Source organism: Aplidium turbinatum, chromosome 2, assembly GCF_918807975.1.
Source record: "Aplidium turbinatum chromosome 2, kaAplTurb1.1, whole genome shotgun sequence".
In the NCBI taxonomy this organism is placed as follows: domain Eukaryota; kingdom Metazoa; phylum Chordata; class Ascidiacea; order Aplousobranchia; family Polyclinidae; genus Aplidium; species Aplidium turbinatum.
In genome coordinates, this window is record NC_137473.1 from 29097229 (window position 1) to 29116308 (window position 19080).

General features: G+C 38.3%; 1 protein-coding gene across 1 annotated transcript; it reads left to right on the top strand.

The window, feature by feature from the left end:
- The first annotated feature begins 726 nt into the window (after positions 1-726).
- On the top strand, positions 727-18566 carry LOC145788488 (complement factor H-like). Its single transcript, XM_082600252.1, has 10 exons — positions 727-781; positions 1185-1388; positions 1706-1957; positions 7304-7492; positions 7598-7801; positions 8441-8692; positions 16646-16834; positions 16940-17143; positions 17773-18024; positions 18340-18566. Exons 1-10 carry the CDS (start codon positions 727-729, stop codon positions 18564-18566), a joined length of 2028 nt encoding a protein of 675 aa, XP_082456378.1.
- The last annotated feature ends 514 nt before the right edge of the window (positions 18567-19080 follow it).

Genomic DNA, 19080 nt, shown 5'->3' on the forward strand with positions numbered 1-19080 from the left:
GTCTGCATGTTTTAGATAAAATAATGTCTAAAATATGATGGCTTAGTGAGTAGGCTGGAGTTTTTAACTCAGAGTTGAATGGATTGGGTTTTATATGCTGTCGGATAATTATACCAAAAACCTCATAAAAATAACAGTAATTTGCACGTTTTTTTTTTTATAAGCGCGCATAATACAGATACGCCATTATTAATTTAAACTTCCATCACTTCAATCAACTTTGGAGAAGCACATTATCTGAAAATGTGGATTATTTAACAGGATTGTTTGTTTAAACACCGTGGCGATATGTTTATCTAGTTTGTTTTTGGTATAGTTTTTGTTGGACGCAAGTAGTGTTTGGTTCATTTCGTGTCGTGCCTCACAAAGGTATTTCGCAATAAAAAAAAATCCCGGGCAAGTTCTGTCTTGCAGGATAAGCTACAAGTCATTCAAGCCTCCACATTGAAGAGCATGAACATGCCAATGAAAGATTAGAAGGTGTTGAATGAGCAATGTACGAACCAACGGTGTTTGAAATAAGCACTTTTCTCATTCGTTAGTTATCGCAGTATGTTAGTTTTTGTATTGTTTTTCCAGCATATTCTCAAGATGTCCGATGTTCTGTGCCACCGCAAGTGGCGAATGGAAAAGTAGTATTTTTTCCATCGGAAACAACAATTTTTGCGTTAGGAAGTATCGTGTGGTATCAATGTAATCGTGGCTACCTATTAAGAGGACGGGCATATGCGAGTTGTACCAGAAGCGGATGGACCCCCACGCCCGTTTGCCAAGGTGAACAGTATTAGCGTGGTTAGACTAAATATTAAGTTGCCTATACGATGGCGCACTTTGTAAAGGGCATCACAACTATTCTTACACCGCATTAGCTGAACAATTTGTTACATCCATATAACACTACTAAAAGGTAGACTATGTTTCATTACAAACCATTAACTGTACAATGCAATTTAATTGTAGATTTGCGTTGAAATTAGTCGTGTTTTTCTGGTATGTCATTGCCAACCTATTAGTTATAAACAACGAATAAAAAGTTACCAACGAATAATTGGATAGCAAAAGCACGTTTCGGAAAGAGAAACTTGAAAGGATAGTTAAGAAATACGTTAACAAGCATTTTTTATGCAACAACTAGAAACTTTACACAAGCAGTTGCATTACCTTTATCATTGTTAAATTTGCAGCACCTACAAGAGACCCAACTGGGTGCGTGCGTCCCAACGATCCACCTAATGGAAAAGTTCATTCTTACCCCAACACCAGACAAAGGTTTTCAAATGGTCAGATGGTTCAGTATCAATGTAATGGGGGATACCGGATTTCTTCAGAAACAAATAGTTTGGTGCAATGCAATGTCAACGTGTGGTCACACGTACCACGATGTGAAAGTGAGTGGTTGCACTGGCCCAAGGTCGATAAATTTGCTTATACACTCATACCCAGTGCCTAGTTTTCTCAGTGATAAAAAAAATTGGGTTATTCAACAACATCTATCATATTGATAAACAACGTTTAGAATAGCAATATATTGTAAAAAGTTTGTTTATGAAAGTGCAGTTTTCAATTTGAATAGATTTTGTATCGAAATCTCATAGCCCAAATTTTCCATCGCTCAAAAATAGTTGTTATAGAAGGGGAGTGTATTTCATTGATTTAAAGTGGATAAACACACCTATACAAGCATGTAAACGTTACCAAATTTTAGAATCACCCAGTGTACCAACTACACCACGCGAAGTTGTTACCACAACAACCAGACGACCAAGAACCACTTGTCTCCATCGATCACCACCAGAGAACGGAGAATACATCCAAAGCCAACAATCGAAAACAGTTTGGTACGCAGGAGATGTTGCAAGATACAGATGCAATTCAAACTATGATTTAATTGGAAGTCAAAGAGCAAGATGCCAAACTAACGGTCGATGGTCTAGTGATGTTCCAACATGTAGAAGACGTAAGTGTGACATTTTTTTTGAAACAGAGCACTAATGCTCAGCTCTAATACTCGGATTTATATAATGCAATAATGTTATAAGTATGATTTGGCTGCCATTGTCTCTAATAGCACAACAAACATAACGTAACTAGTAGCGCCTCTAAAGTAAAATCTGGTGGAGACACCAGAGTTTCAACCAAGCAATGGCTGTAAGATTAAATGGAAAAAACAGATCTGAAATAGCAAATATTTTGACAGATATCATCTTACTTTGGATGCTTTTGCCTATTTTCAGAACCAAAAATATATTTTGTCCAAGATGCCAGTTATTGCTTTTTTCACTACCAGAGAAGGATTTCAACAATAGATTTGTTGACTGATGCTTATATAATGTTGTGTAGTCTTTCAGTGAAATTTCAAAATCAGTCTGATGAGTGCCCACCTTTCCCAATAGTAGTAAAGGTATAAAGCTCAGCCTACTTCACCTTATTCTTCTACCTTTCAACCCTGAGTTATGAAAATGGTTGTTTTGAAAACTTTACTTTGCAAAAAAACGATCTTTACCAACATAAAGTTCAGTTTGTAAAAAACAAAATATGTTTGTTGTTTAATATCTGGATGTGGAAATCTCAATTGCTGTCAGGCCTTTGGTAGGTTTCACATTAGTTTTACATTATCCGATACAGGATACAGTATCGTCCGTTACGACACCTCAATTGGTTAGCGCAGTGTTTCCCAAAATTTTGTTTAATAGCGCCCCCCTAGACCAGGGGTCCGCAAATAGTGGGTCGCGACCCAAATTTGGGTCGCGAGACCATCCAAAGTGGGTCGCAAAACGGTTTAAACTTACCATAAATATAACTTGTATGGCAAAAATAAATACAATCATATAGTTTTTGATGTGCTGAGTTTCGTACAATTTGGTAGGCGACAAAAAAATTATACTTTTGATTGTAGGCTAGTAACTTACAGTAGTTAAGCCCACGGCTATATAGCCTGGAAGACACCTTGAGCCAGGGCATGAAAACTCTCTCAGCTTATCTCCAGAACTGGCGACTGAAACTCAGCGAAGCCAAAACTTTGGCGGCAGCTTTCCACCTACACAATCGGGAAGCTGATCGTGAGCTACATGTTCAGAACAATGAAAAACCTCTGTCATTCTGCCCCGCACCAAAGTATCTTGGGGTGACACTAGATGACTAGACAGATCGCTCACATACCGCCACCATTTGGTGTCACTGTGCAAGAAACTGACATCCCGCGCTGAGCTATTCAAGCGCCTGGCAGGCTCCAGCTGGGGGGCGAGGGCTGACACTTTGCGTATAGCAGCCTTAACCCTTGTCTACTCTTCAGCAGAGTACTGTGCACCTGTTTGGTGCCACAGTGCTCACTGCCATAACATCGACACTGCCATAAACAGCGCCCTGCGCAAAATTACCGGATGCCTGCGTCCCACACCATTGGACAATTTTGCCATTCTCGCTGGCATCCAACCTGCTGAGCTTCGTCGCGAAGAAGCCACTTTGTTTCTTGGCCGACGGGCACTAGAGCCTAACCATCTTCTCCACCACAAGATCTCTGCTCCCTCGTCGACTGAAATCAAGACACCCATTCGTGCCAGCCGCTCAACTTCTTATCAACGAAGCAGATGAACTTCATCTCTGCGGCTACTTGGGCGGACTATAAATGGAATTCTGAAGGGAAGTCATGTACCGTCTTCGTACGGGTGTTGGGATTTTCCGCTCAACCATGCGCCATTGGGGAATTGGCCTCTTCCTCCTCCTGTGAATGTGGTGCCGAGGAACAGATCGCAGACCACATCATCAATGACTGTACCAGTGTACCATCTTCAAGCCACCTAACGGAGTGGAAGGTCTGCGTGTCATAGATGATGAAACTAAAGACTGGCTGCTCTCTATAGTAGCCTTCCAGTGTAGTCCGGGAACATCTTGAGTCTGGGGTAGTAAAAGGATAAAGTAGACCCTCGGCCCCAGAGGCTTGCACGACGACGACGCACACGGTTAATAGGTCCACCCGCTTATTAAGCCCAATTTGGTCCATTTCGGAATTACTGAAGGTATAGAAGTGGTAGAAAATTGTCCCTCGCTTGATAAGCCAAAATCGTCCGGTTCCGATGTGGCCTTAATAAGCGGGGACGACCGTATTGGAATTGATATTAATTTGCAAAGTGTTTTGCGCAAAATTATATATTTCCGAAACGTTTGGGTGGCGAAGATGTCGAACGATTGCTTTTTGGGTCGCACCAAAAAGTATTTGCGGACCCCTGCCTTAGACCACCAACAGAGTATCAAAAGCCCACTTCGACAAAAAAAGTAAAACCAAAGTTATTTTTCATTCATCACAACTTTAAATCCAATTCTAATGAAACGGATGAGGTTGGTGATAAGGTTGAGGATGTTCTTCCACATCCAAGCTTTCTTCTTCTGACTGCACTAATTCATTTGAATCAAACACTTCTGATCATAACATCACTGTGTAGGGGGGTAGGCAATGTTGCTCTGGCTGCAATTGCTGTTTTCCAACCTCACTTTTCAAGTGAATTAAATAAAACCTAATGATGACGTCACAAAGTTAGAAGAATGCAATTTGCATTCCTGAAACAGTAGGTAAATTCAAAACTCGCTGGATCAAAATACTCTCGGATTGTAAGATCGGATTTGCGTAATCGCAGTGCTTCAAAGTAAGTTATGCGTTACGACCTCAACAAACTTGTAAGGCACTGCGAAGCGACTTTGCCACAATATCTGCCACAAAGCTCTTATAGTCACCGTCTTTTTTGTATTTCTTTGAAGAAAAGCATGACAAAAAAGGCTTTGCAAACCTCTTCTTGTAACTGCCCCGATTTACTCTCAGCACCCCCAATCGCCCACTTTATAACCAGCAACCCCTTGACGGTCGCAATCGCCCCCAGGAGGCACTGGCGCCCACTTTGGGAACCATTGGGTTAGCGCTGACTTCGTGGATGAAAAAGCTTCAAGATCAAGTGGCGCTGGTTCAACTCTCAGGGCGTGCGCTTGAACAACGCAGGCGCTTGAACGCATAAGGACTGCTCTCCATTCAGAGGCACCTAATGGATGGAATAATTGTTCCCAGGCAATAACATTTCAAAAATCGGAAATTCACTCTGTCAATCTCGCGGCCCTGGGTCAAAAGCCTCTGCAAGTATGCGAAACTACCAGGAATAACCTATCAAGGCTTTGTCAGTTCGTGGATAAAGATTCAAAACCAACCTACCGGTATTATACTGAGGACACAGTATTGTAAATTATACAATATTAAGTATCAGGAATGCATTGGAAGGCAAACTTATACATTTTTTTTCTTCTCTTTATAAGATTAAATTGATAAAGCTTTGGAAGAGAGTTTGTCTTGTTGAATCATAGGCATACAAAGCCGAGCAACGTTATCAAGTTTAACATAATTATTCAAGTTTATTACATTTACAGAAACACAAAGAAACTACGTAACAGCAATTAAATATCAAACGTTTTCGACATCACAAGATGTCCTTTTCAGGAATAACATATATACAATTTAATTACATCTGAATAAATACAATGGTTTATTAAATCTATAAACAGGAAAAAACAAAAACTACACAATACCTGTATACTTCTGACCAGCTCAAACTCAACGATATAGACTCTACGAGAATCAAAGGTAACTGTATAAAAAAGTGTTGAACAGATCACTTGATGTGGTGAAAAGACAAGTACTCAGACCTGCCTCTGGACTTTGGCCAACTTCTTTTTAGCGCACTTAGAAACGAAAATGTTTGAAGTGTTTCGTGGTTTTTACCCTAAAATGTATGTACGTTATGTTGACTCCCAATTTTTAAACCTTTTAAATGCTCAACGTCAAACCATCAAATTTACGGTTGAAAAAATCTGATAACACTATTGCCTTTTTAGATGTTAAAGTAAAAATAAATCATGATTCGTTTGACTCACAGATCTGGTGAAAACCCACCAACACTGGCCTACTGTTAAATTACAACGCTTTTTGCCCAAATAGGTGGAAATCTGGATTAATTCTATGTCTTTTATCTCGTGCCCGTTTGGTTTGATCGACGGACTATTGTTGTTCCACAATGAAACTAGTAAATTTATCGACTAGAGCTGGGGAACACCTGAATTTGAATTCTATACAGAAAAGTGCAATTAAAGATCACATTTTCTCATGTACAGAATGCGAAAACAACGTTTCTATAAAACAATTTGAGATCATGTCCAGAGGCAGGTCTGAGTATCAAACCAAAATCTTTGAAGCCTTGTACATAAAACGTAACAATCCACCTTCGAACAGACAATTGTATGCTTGCGGCTCATCTTTCTTGCTCTCTGTATTTTAAAATGATTTTCTTCGCAACTTGCCTTTCCACCACATCATGTGATCTGGTCAACACCTTTTGATGCAGTTACTTTTGATTCTCGTAGAGCCAATATCGTTGAGTTTGAGCTGGTCAGAAGTACTGTGCAGTTATTGTTTTTTCCTGTTTATAGATTTTATAAACCATTGTATTTTGTTCAGATGTAGTTAAATTGTATATACGTTATTCCTGAAGAAGACATCTTGTGATGTCGAAAACGTTCGATATTTAATTGTTGCGTAGTATTTTTTGTGTTTCTGTAAATGTAATAAACTTAAATATATTAAAGTGCAACTGCACAATCGAATTAACATTGGCTAGAATCCATTGCCAAACCATCCGGTAGCGGTTAAAAAACTCACTTCCTTACAATTGAGGCCCACAGCCAAGAAACCGACCTTTTTTCCACGCTCTCTAGTGCTTCTCTCTCACGCTACCTGGAAGTGGCAAACTCGTCAACGCCATCTGGTGATATGACGTCAGTTCAAAGTGAACTGAGTGGAGATCAAACTAACCGAGATAGGCTTGGCATCAAATAACGTAAAAATAACGAAAGGACTTGCAAAAGCGATCAAAGCGATACTCGAACTGACATCATGATCCGGTGTGTTGTGCAATTCAATCCGCCATTGCTGCTGCGTGGCCAAAAATACAAGCGCGTGGAAAACCATGGTTTTCATAATTTTTATTGAGATAAACATAGCATTAAAATGAAACGGCGAGGTTGTTATTTATAGATTGAAACATGCTCTTTCAGATAAAGTGCGGTAATGGTCATCGTGAAGTTGCACTTTAAGCTTGATAGCGTTGCCCGGTTTCTTAATGTTTTCGTTTTTTTAAGTTTTCTTAAGATTTGCTAAAATGTGTGATTAAGCGTTTATTACGACCCTTTAATTGTCATTGTTTCTGCCAATTATGACGACGTTGCTAATTACGATTACATAATAATCTGAAACAAAGTGATATATTTTCAGAACGAGCCACTTGCCCAAACCGACCTCCTCCACCAAATGCTGAGTATCATCGAAATCTAGAAGGAAAGACTGTTTGGTATGAAGGAGAAGTTGCAAGATACATTTGCAGACAAAACTACAGAAGAAGAGGAGACAATCCAAGATGTCAATCAAACGGACGGTGGTCCAGAGATCTTCCAGAATGTGAACGTACGCTTCAATCAAATTTTTGTAATACAAATCACTATTGATAAAAGACTACACTATTTTTTTGTGCGAGTTTAGTTCAAGATCGTTGTGTTGTTATATTTATAGTCCCTCCCAGAGACCCAACTGGGTGCGTGCGTCCCAACGATCCACCTAATGGAGAAGTTCATTCTTACCCCAACACCAGACAAAGGTTTTCAAATGGTCAGATGGTTCAGTATCAATGTAATGGGGGATACCGGATTTCTTCAGAAACAAATAGTTTGGTGCAATGCAATGTCAACGTGTGGTCACACGTACCACGATGTGAAAGTGAGTGGTTGCATTAACAACTCTAAGGTCGAATTTTGACTTCAAATTCCTATTTTTTGCTGTAGCCTAACTACAGAGGGAACTTGTCATCCAAGCCACTGTTAGTAGATATTATAGGTTTCAAATCTTATAATATTTTACCAACTTACGTTGCTTTAAATTATTGCATTGGCATGTTGGAAGGGCAAATTGCACATCGCAACTGTTAGCCTATCTTGATTTATGGTAAGCACACGTTAATAACCCCAATATTTAATGAAATAAATTTTAGATAACCCTATTGGATATGTTAAGATTTAAGATAACAACATATGACCTGGTATTGAAACATAGGTTTAGGTTCAGCGTACATCCAGGTTTCCTAAAACGATTTGCAAAGGTAAGGCAAGATTGAAATGTTGGGCTAACCAAAGATTTTTCGGCGCTCTTAAACGCTCTGCCAAATTGAAGTTTTATTGTATTCCTAAGTATACAAAATGTAAACAATTATTTGCACACAGTGGTACACCGTTTTGGCCTTACAGCCACATCAATGTAGTAGATATACGCTGGGTATGACTACAAAGATAAAAAGCCCGTCAAAAAGGTGCAAAAAACATCATACACGTTAAATGCATTTAATGCAATGTTTAATTTCAGGAATCCCAACAGTACCAACTACACCACGCGAAGTTGTTACCACAACAACCAGACGACCAAGAACCACTTGTCTCCATCGATCACCACCAGAGAACGGAGAATACATCCAAAGCCAACAATCGAAAACAGTTTGGTACGCAGGAGATGTTGCAAGATACAGATGCAATTCAAACTATGATTTAATTGGAAGTCAAAGAGCAAGATGCCAAACTAACGGTCGATGGTCTAGTGATGTTCCAACATGTAGAAGACGTAAGTGTGACATTTTTTTTGAAACAGAGCACTAATGCTCAGCTCTAATACTCGGATTTATATAATGCAATAATGTTATAAGTATGATTTGGCTGCCATTGTCTCTAATAGCACAACAAACATAACGTAACTAGTAGCGCCTCTAAAGTAAAATCTGGTGGAGACACCAGAGTTTCAACCAAGCAATGGCTGTAAGATTAAATGGAAAAAACAGATCTGAAATAGCAAATATTTTGACAGCTATCATCGTATTTTGGATGCTTTTGCTTATTTTTAGAACCAAAAATCAATTTTGTCCAAGATGCCAGTTATTGCTTTTTTCACTACCAGAGAAGGATTTCAACAATAGATTTGTTGACTGATGCTTATATAATGTTGTGTAGTCTTTCAGTGAAATTTCAAAATCAGTCTGATGTGTGCCCACCTTTCCCAATAGTAGTAAAGGTATAAAGCTCAGCCTACTTCACCTTATTCTTCTACCTTTCAACCCTGAGTTATGAAAATGGTTGTTTTGAAAACTTTACTTAAAAAAAACGATCTTTACCAACATAAAGTTCAGTTTGTAAAAAAACAAAATATGTTTGTTGTTTAATATCTGGATGTGAAAATCTCAATTGCTGTCAGGCCTTTGGTAGGTTTCACATTAGTTTTACATTATCCGATGCAGTATCGTCCGCTCCGATACCTCAATTTAGTGCAGTCGTGGGAGCTTAAAAAGTGGTGTTTGTGGGAAATTTTTTTTATCAAGCTGATACTTTTCTCAGACCTTCCCCATATTATGCAGATGGCTCAGAAAAAAATCCCCATCAATCGGATGATGGAAAACCCCCTTTTGGACCCATTTTCCAAATGACGTCACAAACCCTTTATGAAAATTTCAAGTTTTTCAAAATAGGACATATTATACATCACTTTTTAGCTTTTTTCAAGGGGAATAACTTTTTCTATTAACAAGAACCCTGAAAATGTACAGAAAAAGAGTTATTACCGATTAAGCAAAAGGATAAATCCATGATATTCAGGCAAATTTGAAATTATTCGTAACTGTTGAACTTATTCTTCTATAATCTATAACAAAAATTAAACAAAGTATGCGAAATGTAAATTGAAGCTATCATTAAAAACGACAAAGATGTTGCTTTCCTCCTTGTCTTGTCCCGTTTCATATCTTCATTGTACGAGAATTCCTTTTCTTCGGTACCAACATCGACGTTACGCAAAAGTGAAAAAAAGTCTTCATTATTAAGTTTTTCGTCTAGTCTCTGGAATATGTCGTTCATACAAATTATTACTTAGATACGAAAAAGATGTGACACTATCTTTGTATTTCAAGCATAGCCTACTTAGGCTACTATACTATTACATTCAACACCATGATATTCACCACACGAAGAAACACATGCCATTCCATAATTGCGACAGGTCCAAGTTTTCGTTCCACATGGATTTTTCCTTGATTTCTTACATCTGCATCTAATTACTTTGGTCAATGCTTCTGGTGCTATAGGCATATCCGTCATTATTGGGACAAGTTCGTTGTTGCCATTGTTTCTCCATCCCCATTCACAAACATTGAATTTAAATTCTAAAGACGTAACCCATGGAACTAGGCTGCTCTTTGGCTCGGTGGTAGCTTTTCCGGTGCAATTATCCCTTCGCATGCCATATAGCCTACATGTAATTGTCATGTCTAAAAGTAAACAAAGATAAATATTACATACAGGGTATCTTGAATTGGACAATATCTTAAAAGTGTAAACATTATTATATAATCTCTATGTAAAAATACATAGGCCTACCTGAGTTTAGTAAGCGTTGAATCTTCATTGCCACAATACCAGATCTTGAATGCAGTTATAGAGGCTTCTTCGACCTCGTTTTGGGAACTCCAGACATTGCTGATAATTGCAGAATTCTCTTTCAGCGTTTCTGATTTTCGCAAACTTCTTTTCCCATTTCCAAATATCGATGACGTTGTGTCGCATCCTGACCATGCATGGAGGAAACGAAAATCTTCTTTAATACTTGGGTTAGCTTCTTTGATTCTCCAGGCTTTGTTGAAGCGCTCCTTGGTCGAAGTAAATATCATCATGAGTGTCAGTCTTCCAATGATGCAGTAACATAGTAACTACATCAGTATCATCAGCAATGACATTTACTGGACTTTTTCGAAGAGAAGCATAATCAAGGGATTTCGCTACAATGGAACCGTCAGCATCATCAGAGCATTTTGCCTCGCGTAATTAACCGCCATGCGATGTGCCTTTCTCCTCTGCTTTGCAGTTTCATTCTTGTGCATTTCGTTTTTCAATGTTCATTGTGTAGATCAGTTATTTTCAATGTAGATGTTATTGTAAAATCATTAGAGCAGTTGTGAACTTCAACTTCGGATTGTCTCAGAAGGGTAGAAACAAACTTGATGTATTCAGCCTTGGTTTCGATGCAGCTGAGGTAGCGATCTTGAGTAAAAGGAAGTGAATTGCTCGGATCAATTTTCACAAACGTGCTCTGTGGAACGGAATTTCGGCGCAAGTGCTCGTCACTTTTAGTAGTACTTTCGTCATAATAGACATCAAACACAACAACAGCATGGGTATAATGGTTTTGGATATATTTCGGCAGCCGTGGCCGAGTGGTTAGCGCGTTGGGCTCGCAGTCGAGAGCCTGCATGTTCGACTCCAGCCACCTGCACTTGCTGTTGTTTCTCTGAGCAAGAAACTTTACGATAATTGCTTCTACCTAGTGATCGATTTCGAGTAATGGGTAGTATCAAATTTAAGTCATAAGTAGAGTAGACAACCGGAAACAGACATTGCCGTCGGCTGCAGCGTGGGTCAAGTGTATGTCAGAAGGCGTACACCGATGCATAGCGCTCAAGTCCGCTTTCCCGCAATGCAGGATAAAGATAAACAAACAAACAAACAAACATTTCACATACAAATTTCAAACTTCCGAAAACTTTATTCCTTTTTTCCAGCGAACTTTATGTAGTAGGCCTAATGCACCACCGTCGATAATAGAAGTTGCTTGTTGATTTCCTCTAAGGCATGCGACGATGAACCAGGCAAAAGAATTTTTCGAAGAGAGGGTTTGTCAGGCTTTCTCATCATGCCTTCCTTGAACATCGACATTGGCTCTGAAGTCAACTCGAATTCGAAAAATTGCTCAAGGGTTTCTTCGCTTTCAGCAACAGCAAACATCCTATTGAACATGGTTTTCGAACCAATACCACATGCACTACTTTTTGTTTTGTTTACTTCCATTATGGATTCTAATGGTTTGATTGATGCGATAGTAATTGCTACCCCATCTAAACCTTTTTGGATATTTTGACCAATTTGCTCCGCTTGTTCACAATTGACGTCATCTTTTCCAGCGATGGACACTAGACCGTTTGAAAGAAAAGATAGGTTTATATCTGGTACCAAGAATGGGTTTTTCGTTGTTAACCAGGCCAGAAACTTTTACAATCTTCGTAATCCCTCTTTTTTCTTGAAGCACCCAACTCTTCATGCTGGTTAGCCTACTTCATAGAAACTGAGCCTTGTTTGGTTGCGTCATTGCTTTATGAATACTTGCCGAGTGACTCACACTAAAAACCCAAAGATGTCGAACACTTTCTGCATACTTTTCCTTCCGTCAATCCTCCACGCGACTTAATTGAGCGCATAAGAGCTTGCTCGATCGCAAGATCTTTCCAAATTCCAGTGAAGCTTTTTGCTGTCCTCTTTACTGTGTGCTGCTCGGTTAGGAGTTGATCGTAGGCCTACAACCATTGATGAAAAGAGAATTCTGCAATTATCAGCAATATCTGGATTCATAGTAGCCTAAGTATGCTTCAAATACAAAGATAGTTTCACATCTTTTTCGTATCTAAGTATAACACAGGCCAACAAAAAAAAAAATTTTTAAAAGGCACAACATGTTAGAGTCATTTTAGGGTATTTCGAGGCCCCTGATTCCGAAAATGCACTTGTTTTTTTCGAATTGGCTCTAGTTTTTGAGATACAGCAAAAACATTTTTTTTGCAATTTTGAGCCCCCTGGATTTAACGTCGTGTATTTTATTACATAGACAAAACTGAAAATAATCCCAGGCACATTTCTGAGTTGTACAAAGGCTATTTGGAACCAATCACGTTGATTACAACCCAAACAAACAGCTATTTAACGTTTACTGGCCCAGTAACAATCAAAATACGACGTGAAGCAAGCCTGAGGATACATGCTGTAGAATATATAACTTGTGTTTTGCATTAATATATTTGTTGACTTCAACAGTATCAGATTTACTAACTAAGCTACTAAGTATAAACAAAATGCATACATTGTTTTGCTTAACAAACTAGACAAATAAGCAAAACAAAGCTATCAATGAACAAACGCAACTCTTTATTATGGTAAGCCTACTGAGCAACACCCCATCAAGGTATGAAGGCCATTTATGTAATTACAGAATACAAAGTTATGTCTTTCAGTAAAGTAGCTGCTTAGAATTTTATCCTTGTTACGGAAGAACGTAATCTTGGCCTCGGAGTCAAGAATGCCACGTTGATCGAGATGAGGAGCCAAGATTCCAACTACCACATTTGATAACTAAATCTCTAACTACAATAGGTGGTAGAAATGGTTTTGAGAAAAACCCTTGACCTTGCTCCAAAACATTGCTGAAGGTATTGAAGTTACTCTGGGTCATTCCCGTTTTACTATTGTTTCAAGCAAATCCCCACTTGAAACAAGAGAGGACAAAGAAAAACCATAAATGGCAACGTCCATGCAATGGCCGTCTTGCACACTCCATGTAAACATGATGTTACAACTTCCTTTGTGACGACTTCATTCGAACATGTTCACCGTACATAAGTAGCCTATCAATAAGGTGATTCCACGGCTCTCTTTACGCCATGGCACTCTGAACTTCTTCTTAGCCCTGAGCCCAGAAACGGGTTTGAGTGCAATGTTTGCATACTTTAGGAGGAACCCAGGACTTATCTTGCTCAACCAGTTTCATATGTCAAAATAATAATAATAATGTTTGTTTTTACATAGCGCTGTATCCATCGCAGAATGCGTTGCTCCTCAGCGCTTCACAAAGCAGACAGTGTCAATGCAGCCGTATAGAAGACAGCATCCTACTCGTCAAAGGCATATTTTATTAGCCCATGCCATTTATTAGCCTATAGATAAAAAAAAAACTTCTTGCAGCAAAGACTTGGCCTTAGCAAAGGCTTAGAATAAAATTTCATTTGTACAAGTATCCATTTCAATAGGCCTACCTTTTCAATATAAAGCTGCATTCATAAACACATGACTTTCGGGCTATTTTTCTTGTTAGGTACTGATTCACAACTGTTTTCATTGAATATTCATGTCTCCCTTATATTAATCACAATTCATTTCGACCCTTGCTTGTGTTTTGACGTTTCACACAATATCAATCAATTGAACTAGTCAAGTGCAATTATGACATCACAATGGAAAGCAGGGTTCAAAATAAGTAATGTGCCAGTTAAAAGCTTTTGAGTAACGATTTCAAAAATATTTTTATTGTCGAATATCTCGAAAACTAGAGCCAATTCGAAAAAACTAAGTGCATTTTCGGAATCAGGGGCCCTGAAATACTCTAAAATGACTCTCACCTTTTGTGCCAACATTTTTTTGTTGGCCTGTGTAATTAGTATGAACGACATATTCCAGAGACTAGACGAAAAACTTAAAAATGAAGGTTTTTTTTCACTTTTGCATAACGTCGATGTTGGTACCGAAGAGGAGTGCTCTTACAATAAAGATGAAACGGGACAAGACCAGGAGGAAAGCAACATTTTTGACGTTTTTGATGATGATGATAGCTTCAATGTTTGTTTCGCTTACTTTGTTTAATTCTTGTTAACGAATGTAGAAGAATAAGTCCAACAGTGACAAATAATTTCAAATTTGCCAGGAATTCATGGATTTATCCTTTCGCTTAATCGGTAATAACTCTTTTTCTGTACATTTTCAGGGTTCTGGTTAATAGAAAAAGTTAGTCCCCTTGAAAAAAGCTAAAAAATGATGTATTTTGTCCTATTTTGAAAAACTTGCAATTTTCATAAAAGGATTGTGACGTCATTTGAAAAATGGGCCCAAAAGGGGGTTTCCCATCATCCGATTGATGGGGATTTTTTCTGAGCCATCTGCATAGTATGGGAAAGGTCTGAGAAAAGTATCAGCTTGATAAAAAAATGTTCCCACAAAAAACCTCCCACGACTGCACTAATTGGTTAGCGCGTGACTTCGTGGACGAATAAGCCTCAAGACAAACCTGTGCTGGTTCGACTCTCGGAGTGTGCGCTTGAATATTGCATTATAAGGACTGCTCTCCATTCAGAGGCACCTAATGGATGGAATATTTCCCGGCAACAAGACTTCGACAATCGCTGACTTTACTCAGTCAATGTCGGTAACCGGTCCTGCGTCAAGAGCCTCTACAAGCATTCGAAATTACCAGGAATAACCTATCAAGGCTTTGTCAGTCCGAAGATAAAGATCCCAAACCAACCTACCGGTATTGTTTGGAGGACACAGTATTGTGAATTATACAATATTAAGTATCAGGAATGTATTGAAAGGCAAACCTAGGCTATACATTTTTTTTCTTTTTGTAAGAAAAAATTCTGTTAGAATTATTTTTTTCTTAGCAATGATTTTTAGAACAAAGTCACGAATTTTTTTTCAAAAATTGGCAGAAGCCTTATTTTTGCTGCTAATATGTGGAAAAGTATAAATACAGAATTATTTAGAATTGAATGCTGCCATGTGTAGGATGATGGGTGATGTGGACCACTACCTGGCGGAATAAAGGCTAAGCTTACCTGCTAAAAGTCCTCACGGAGAAATCTGTAGTGGGAATTAGATTTCCTGTCAGGGTTGAAAGGGTTAAAACACTAAAATAATATAATTTAATTGTTAAGTAAATGAATGAGAATTTACTTTGTGATATAGCATTATTTTCCTAACTTTATTGGCGCACATAAAAGCAATCATGTTGCTCAAATTTATTGCGGAAAACATAATATGTGCCGCAGGGTCTGTTACCGAGATTGACAGAGTGAAGTTTCCGTCTGTTAACCCTTTGAAGGTTGGGAGGTGGGGCTGTCAATTCAACTTTTTGTATCAACAGTTGTATCTCTAAAACCACTGAGGCTGCGACTACGAGATTTCTTGACTTTTCCTAACTTTTATTCACCTCTATTGAGCTGAAATTTTGAGCGAATAAAGATTATAAATTGAGAGATATAAGTCATTTCTCAGCACATCCTCTGAAATATTTCATATTCTATTGTTCAAAATTTTCCCACCAGCTGGATGAAACTAATTAATTTGGCCCATGTCTCGTTAATCCTAACTGTTTCACAGCGTAAAGGAAATTGGCTGTATGTAAAATTATGTAAAAAATTTTAATCACAACATTGCAATGCATGTTCTTTATTTCTCTATCAAAAAATTATGTGTAAACTCATGCTACAATTACAGTCATAAGTCACCTTAACATTTCAACGTATATGAACAGTTCTAAAGTTCACATAGTTTTAATTTTTGGATATGCTCAGCGTGAATAATTTTACAATGTGAATCCCAAATTTTGAAACCGAGCCTTAAAAAATAACAGAGATATCACTCCTAAAGCATAAGAAAAATCGACAGCCCCCTCCCCCCCACAACTGAGCAACACTCCAGGAGCCCAACCTTCTAAGGGTTAAAGTGTTGTTGCCGTGGAACTATTCCATCCATTAGGTCCGTTTGTAGCTAGGAGACAATCCAAGATGTCAATGAATCAGATGGTGGTACAGAGATTTTCTGAAACGTGTGATAAAGCGTTTATTACTACCCTTTAATTGTCATTGTTTCTGCCAATTATGACGACGTTGCTAATTACGATTACATAATAATCTGAAACAAAGTGATATATTCTCAGAACGAGCCACTTGCCCAAACCGACCTCCTCCACCAAATGCTGAGTATCATCGAAATCAAGAAGGAAAGACTGTTTGGTATGAAGGAGAAGTTGCAAGATACATTTGCAGACAAAACTACAGAAGAAGAGGAGACAATCCAAGATGTCAATCAAACGGACGGTGGTCCAGAGATCTTCCAGAATGTGAACGTACGCTTCAATCAAATTTTTGTAATACAAATCACTATTGAAAAAAAATTACACCATTTTTTTGTGCGAGTTTAGTTCAAGATCATTGTGTTGTTATATTTATAGTCCCTCCCAGAGACCCAACTGGGTGCGTGCGTCCCAACGATCCACCTAATGGAGAAGTTCATTCTTACCCCAACACCAGACAAAGGTTTTCAAATGGTCAGATGGTTCAGTATCAATGTAATGGGGGATACCGGATTTCTTCAGAAACAAATAGTTTGGTGCAATGCAATGTCAACGTGTGGTCACACGTACCACGATGTGAAAGTGAGTGGTTGCATTAACAACTCTAAGGTCGAATTTTGACTTCAAATTCCTATTTTTTGCTGTAGCCTAACTACAGAGGGAACTTGTCATCCAAGCCACTGTTAGTAGATATTATAGGTTTCAAATCTTATAATATTTTACCAACTTACGTTGCTTTAAATTATTGCATTGGCATGTTGGAAGGGCAAATTGCACATCGCAACTGTTAGCCTATCTTGATTTATGGTAAGCACACGTTAATAACCCCAATATTTAATGAAATAAATTTTAGATAACCCTATTGGATATGTTAAGAGTTAAGATAGCAACATATGGCCTGGTATTGAAACATAGGTTTAGGTTCAGCGTACAACCAGGTTTCCTAAAACGATTTGCATAAGTAAGGCAAGATTGAAATGTTGGGCTAACCAAAGATTTTTCGGCGCTCTTAAACGCTCTGCCAAATTGAAGTTTTATTGTATTCCTAAGTAGGCTATATAAAATGTAAACTATTAATTACACACAGTGGTACACCGTTTCGGCCTTGCAGTCACACCAATGTAGTAGGTACGCTGGGTATGACTACAAAGATAAAAAGCCCGTCAAAAAGGTGCAAAAAATATCATACACGTTTAATGCATGAATTTCAGGAATTCCAACAGTGCCAACTACACCACGCGAAGTTTTTACCACAACAACCAGACGACCAAGAACCACTTGTCTCCATCGATCACCACCAGGGAACGGAGAATACATCCAAAGCCAACAATCGAAAACAGTCTGGTACGCAGGAGATGTTGCAAGATACAGATGCAATCCAAACTATGATTTAATTGGAAGTCAAAGAGCAAGATGCCAAACTAATGGTCGATGGTCTAGTGATGTTCCAACATGTAGAAGACGTAAGTGTGACATTTTTATTTATTTGATATAGCAGAATATCTACAAATCTCCTAATGGACAACTTTTCTGAATAAAACCTATAAGTATCCTTTTGTATTAAATAAACATAAATATATGCTGTAGCCATTCAAAGCAGTTGACATCCTAATCACTATGTTGTGAACTTTATTGAAAGCAAGAAGGGTTCGTCTGAAACAAGTTGTTTGTACAATAACCTACAAATGATGTAGTTCGAAGTGGTTCGCGTAGCATTTTAAGATTACATTACATAATACGATTACATAATAATCTGAAACAAAGTGATATATTTTCAGAACGAGCCACTTGCCCGAACCGACCTCCTCCACCAAATGCTGAGTATCATCGAAATCAAGAAGGAAAGACTGTTTGGTATGAAGGAGAAGTTGCAAGATACATTTGCAGACAAAACTACAGAAGAAGAGGAGACAATCCAAGATGTCAATCAAACGGACGGTGGTCCACAGATCTTCCAGAATGTGAACGTACGTTTTCACAAATCGTCTTGCTTTTTGCTGTTTAAGATGTAGCTTGAATTGATTGGAAGATTAGTGGCAAACTAGATGCTTAAGAGATCTTTTACCTACAAACTTGAAGGAACGAGCTTTATTGCTGTTGGCATTTTATCTTAAGAACTTAATCTTCATCCTGCACAAAGGTTTATGTGACGACTGATCTTGGCAGTTCATATAATAGGCCAATAAATCACAAGATCCGAGATGGCCTGTTTGTTTTACTGTAATGCCATTTCATCTTTATCGGCTCAATTTAAATTATAGGGCATATTGCATGATGTCGGGTTGACTAATCACATACTTCACTGTTAAAGCTAAAACTATTGCACATTTATTTGCAGCTCTTATTCAACGAGATCCAGTGTGTCAACGGCCCAGCAACCCTCAAAATGGATACGTACAGTCAAATCCTTTACATAAACAAACATTCAACGAAGGTGAAGTCATCCAATACATTTGTAACGGCAACTTCATAGTTGACGGCGATGGAAGAGTGGGTTGCTTTGGAGGCAGATGGAATTT

Bases quoted from the DNA above. Each gene is read 5' to 3' on its own strand.
- LOC145788488 (XM_082600252.1), top strand. From the start codon at position 727: ATGCGAGTTGTACCAGAAGCGGATGGACCCCCACGCCCGTTTGCCAAG. The intron at 782-1,184 runs GTATTAGCGTGG...TTAAATTTGCAG, and splicing joins CCCGTTTGCCAAGGTGAACA to CACCTACAAGAGACCCAACT. The intron at 16,835-16,939 runs GTACGCTTCAAT...TTATATTTATAG, and splicing joins AGATCTTCCAGAATGTGAAC to TCCCTCCCAGAGACCCAACT.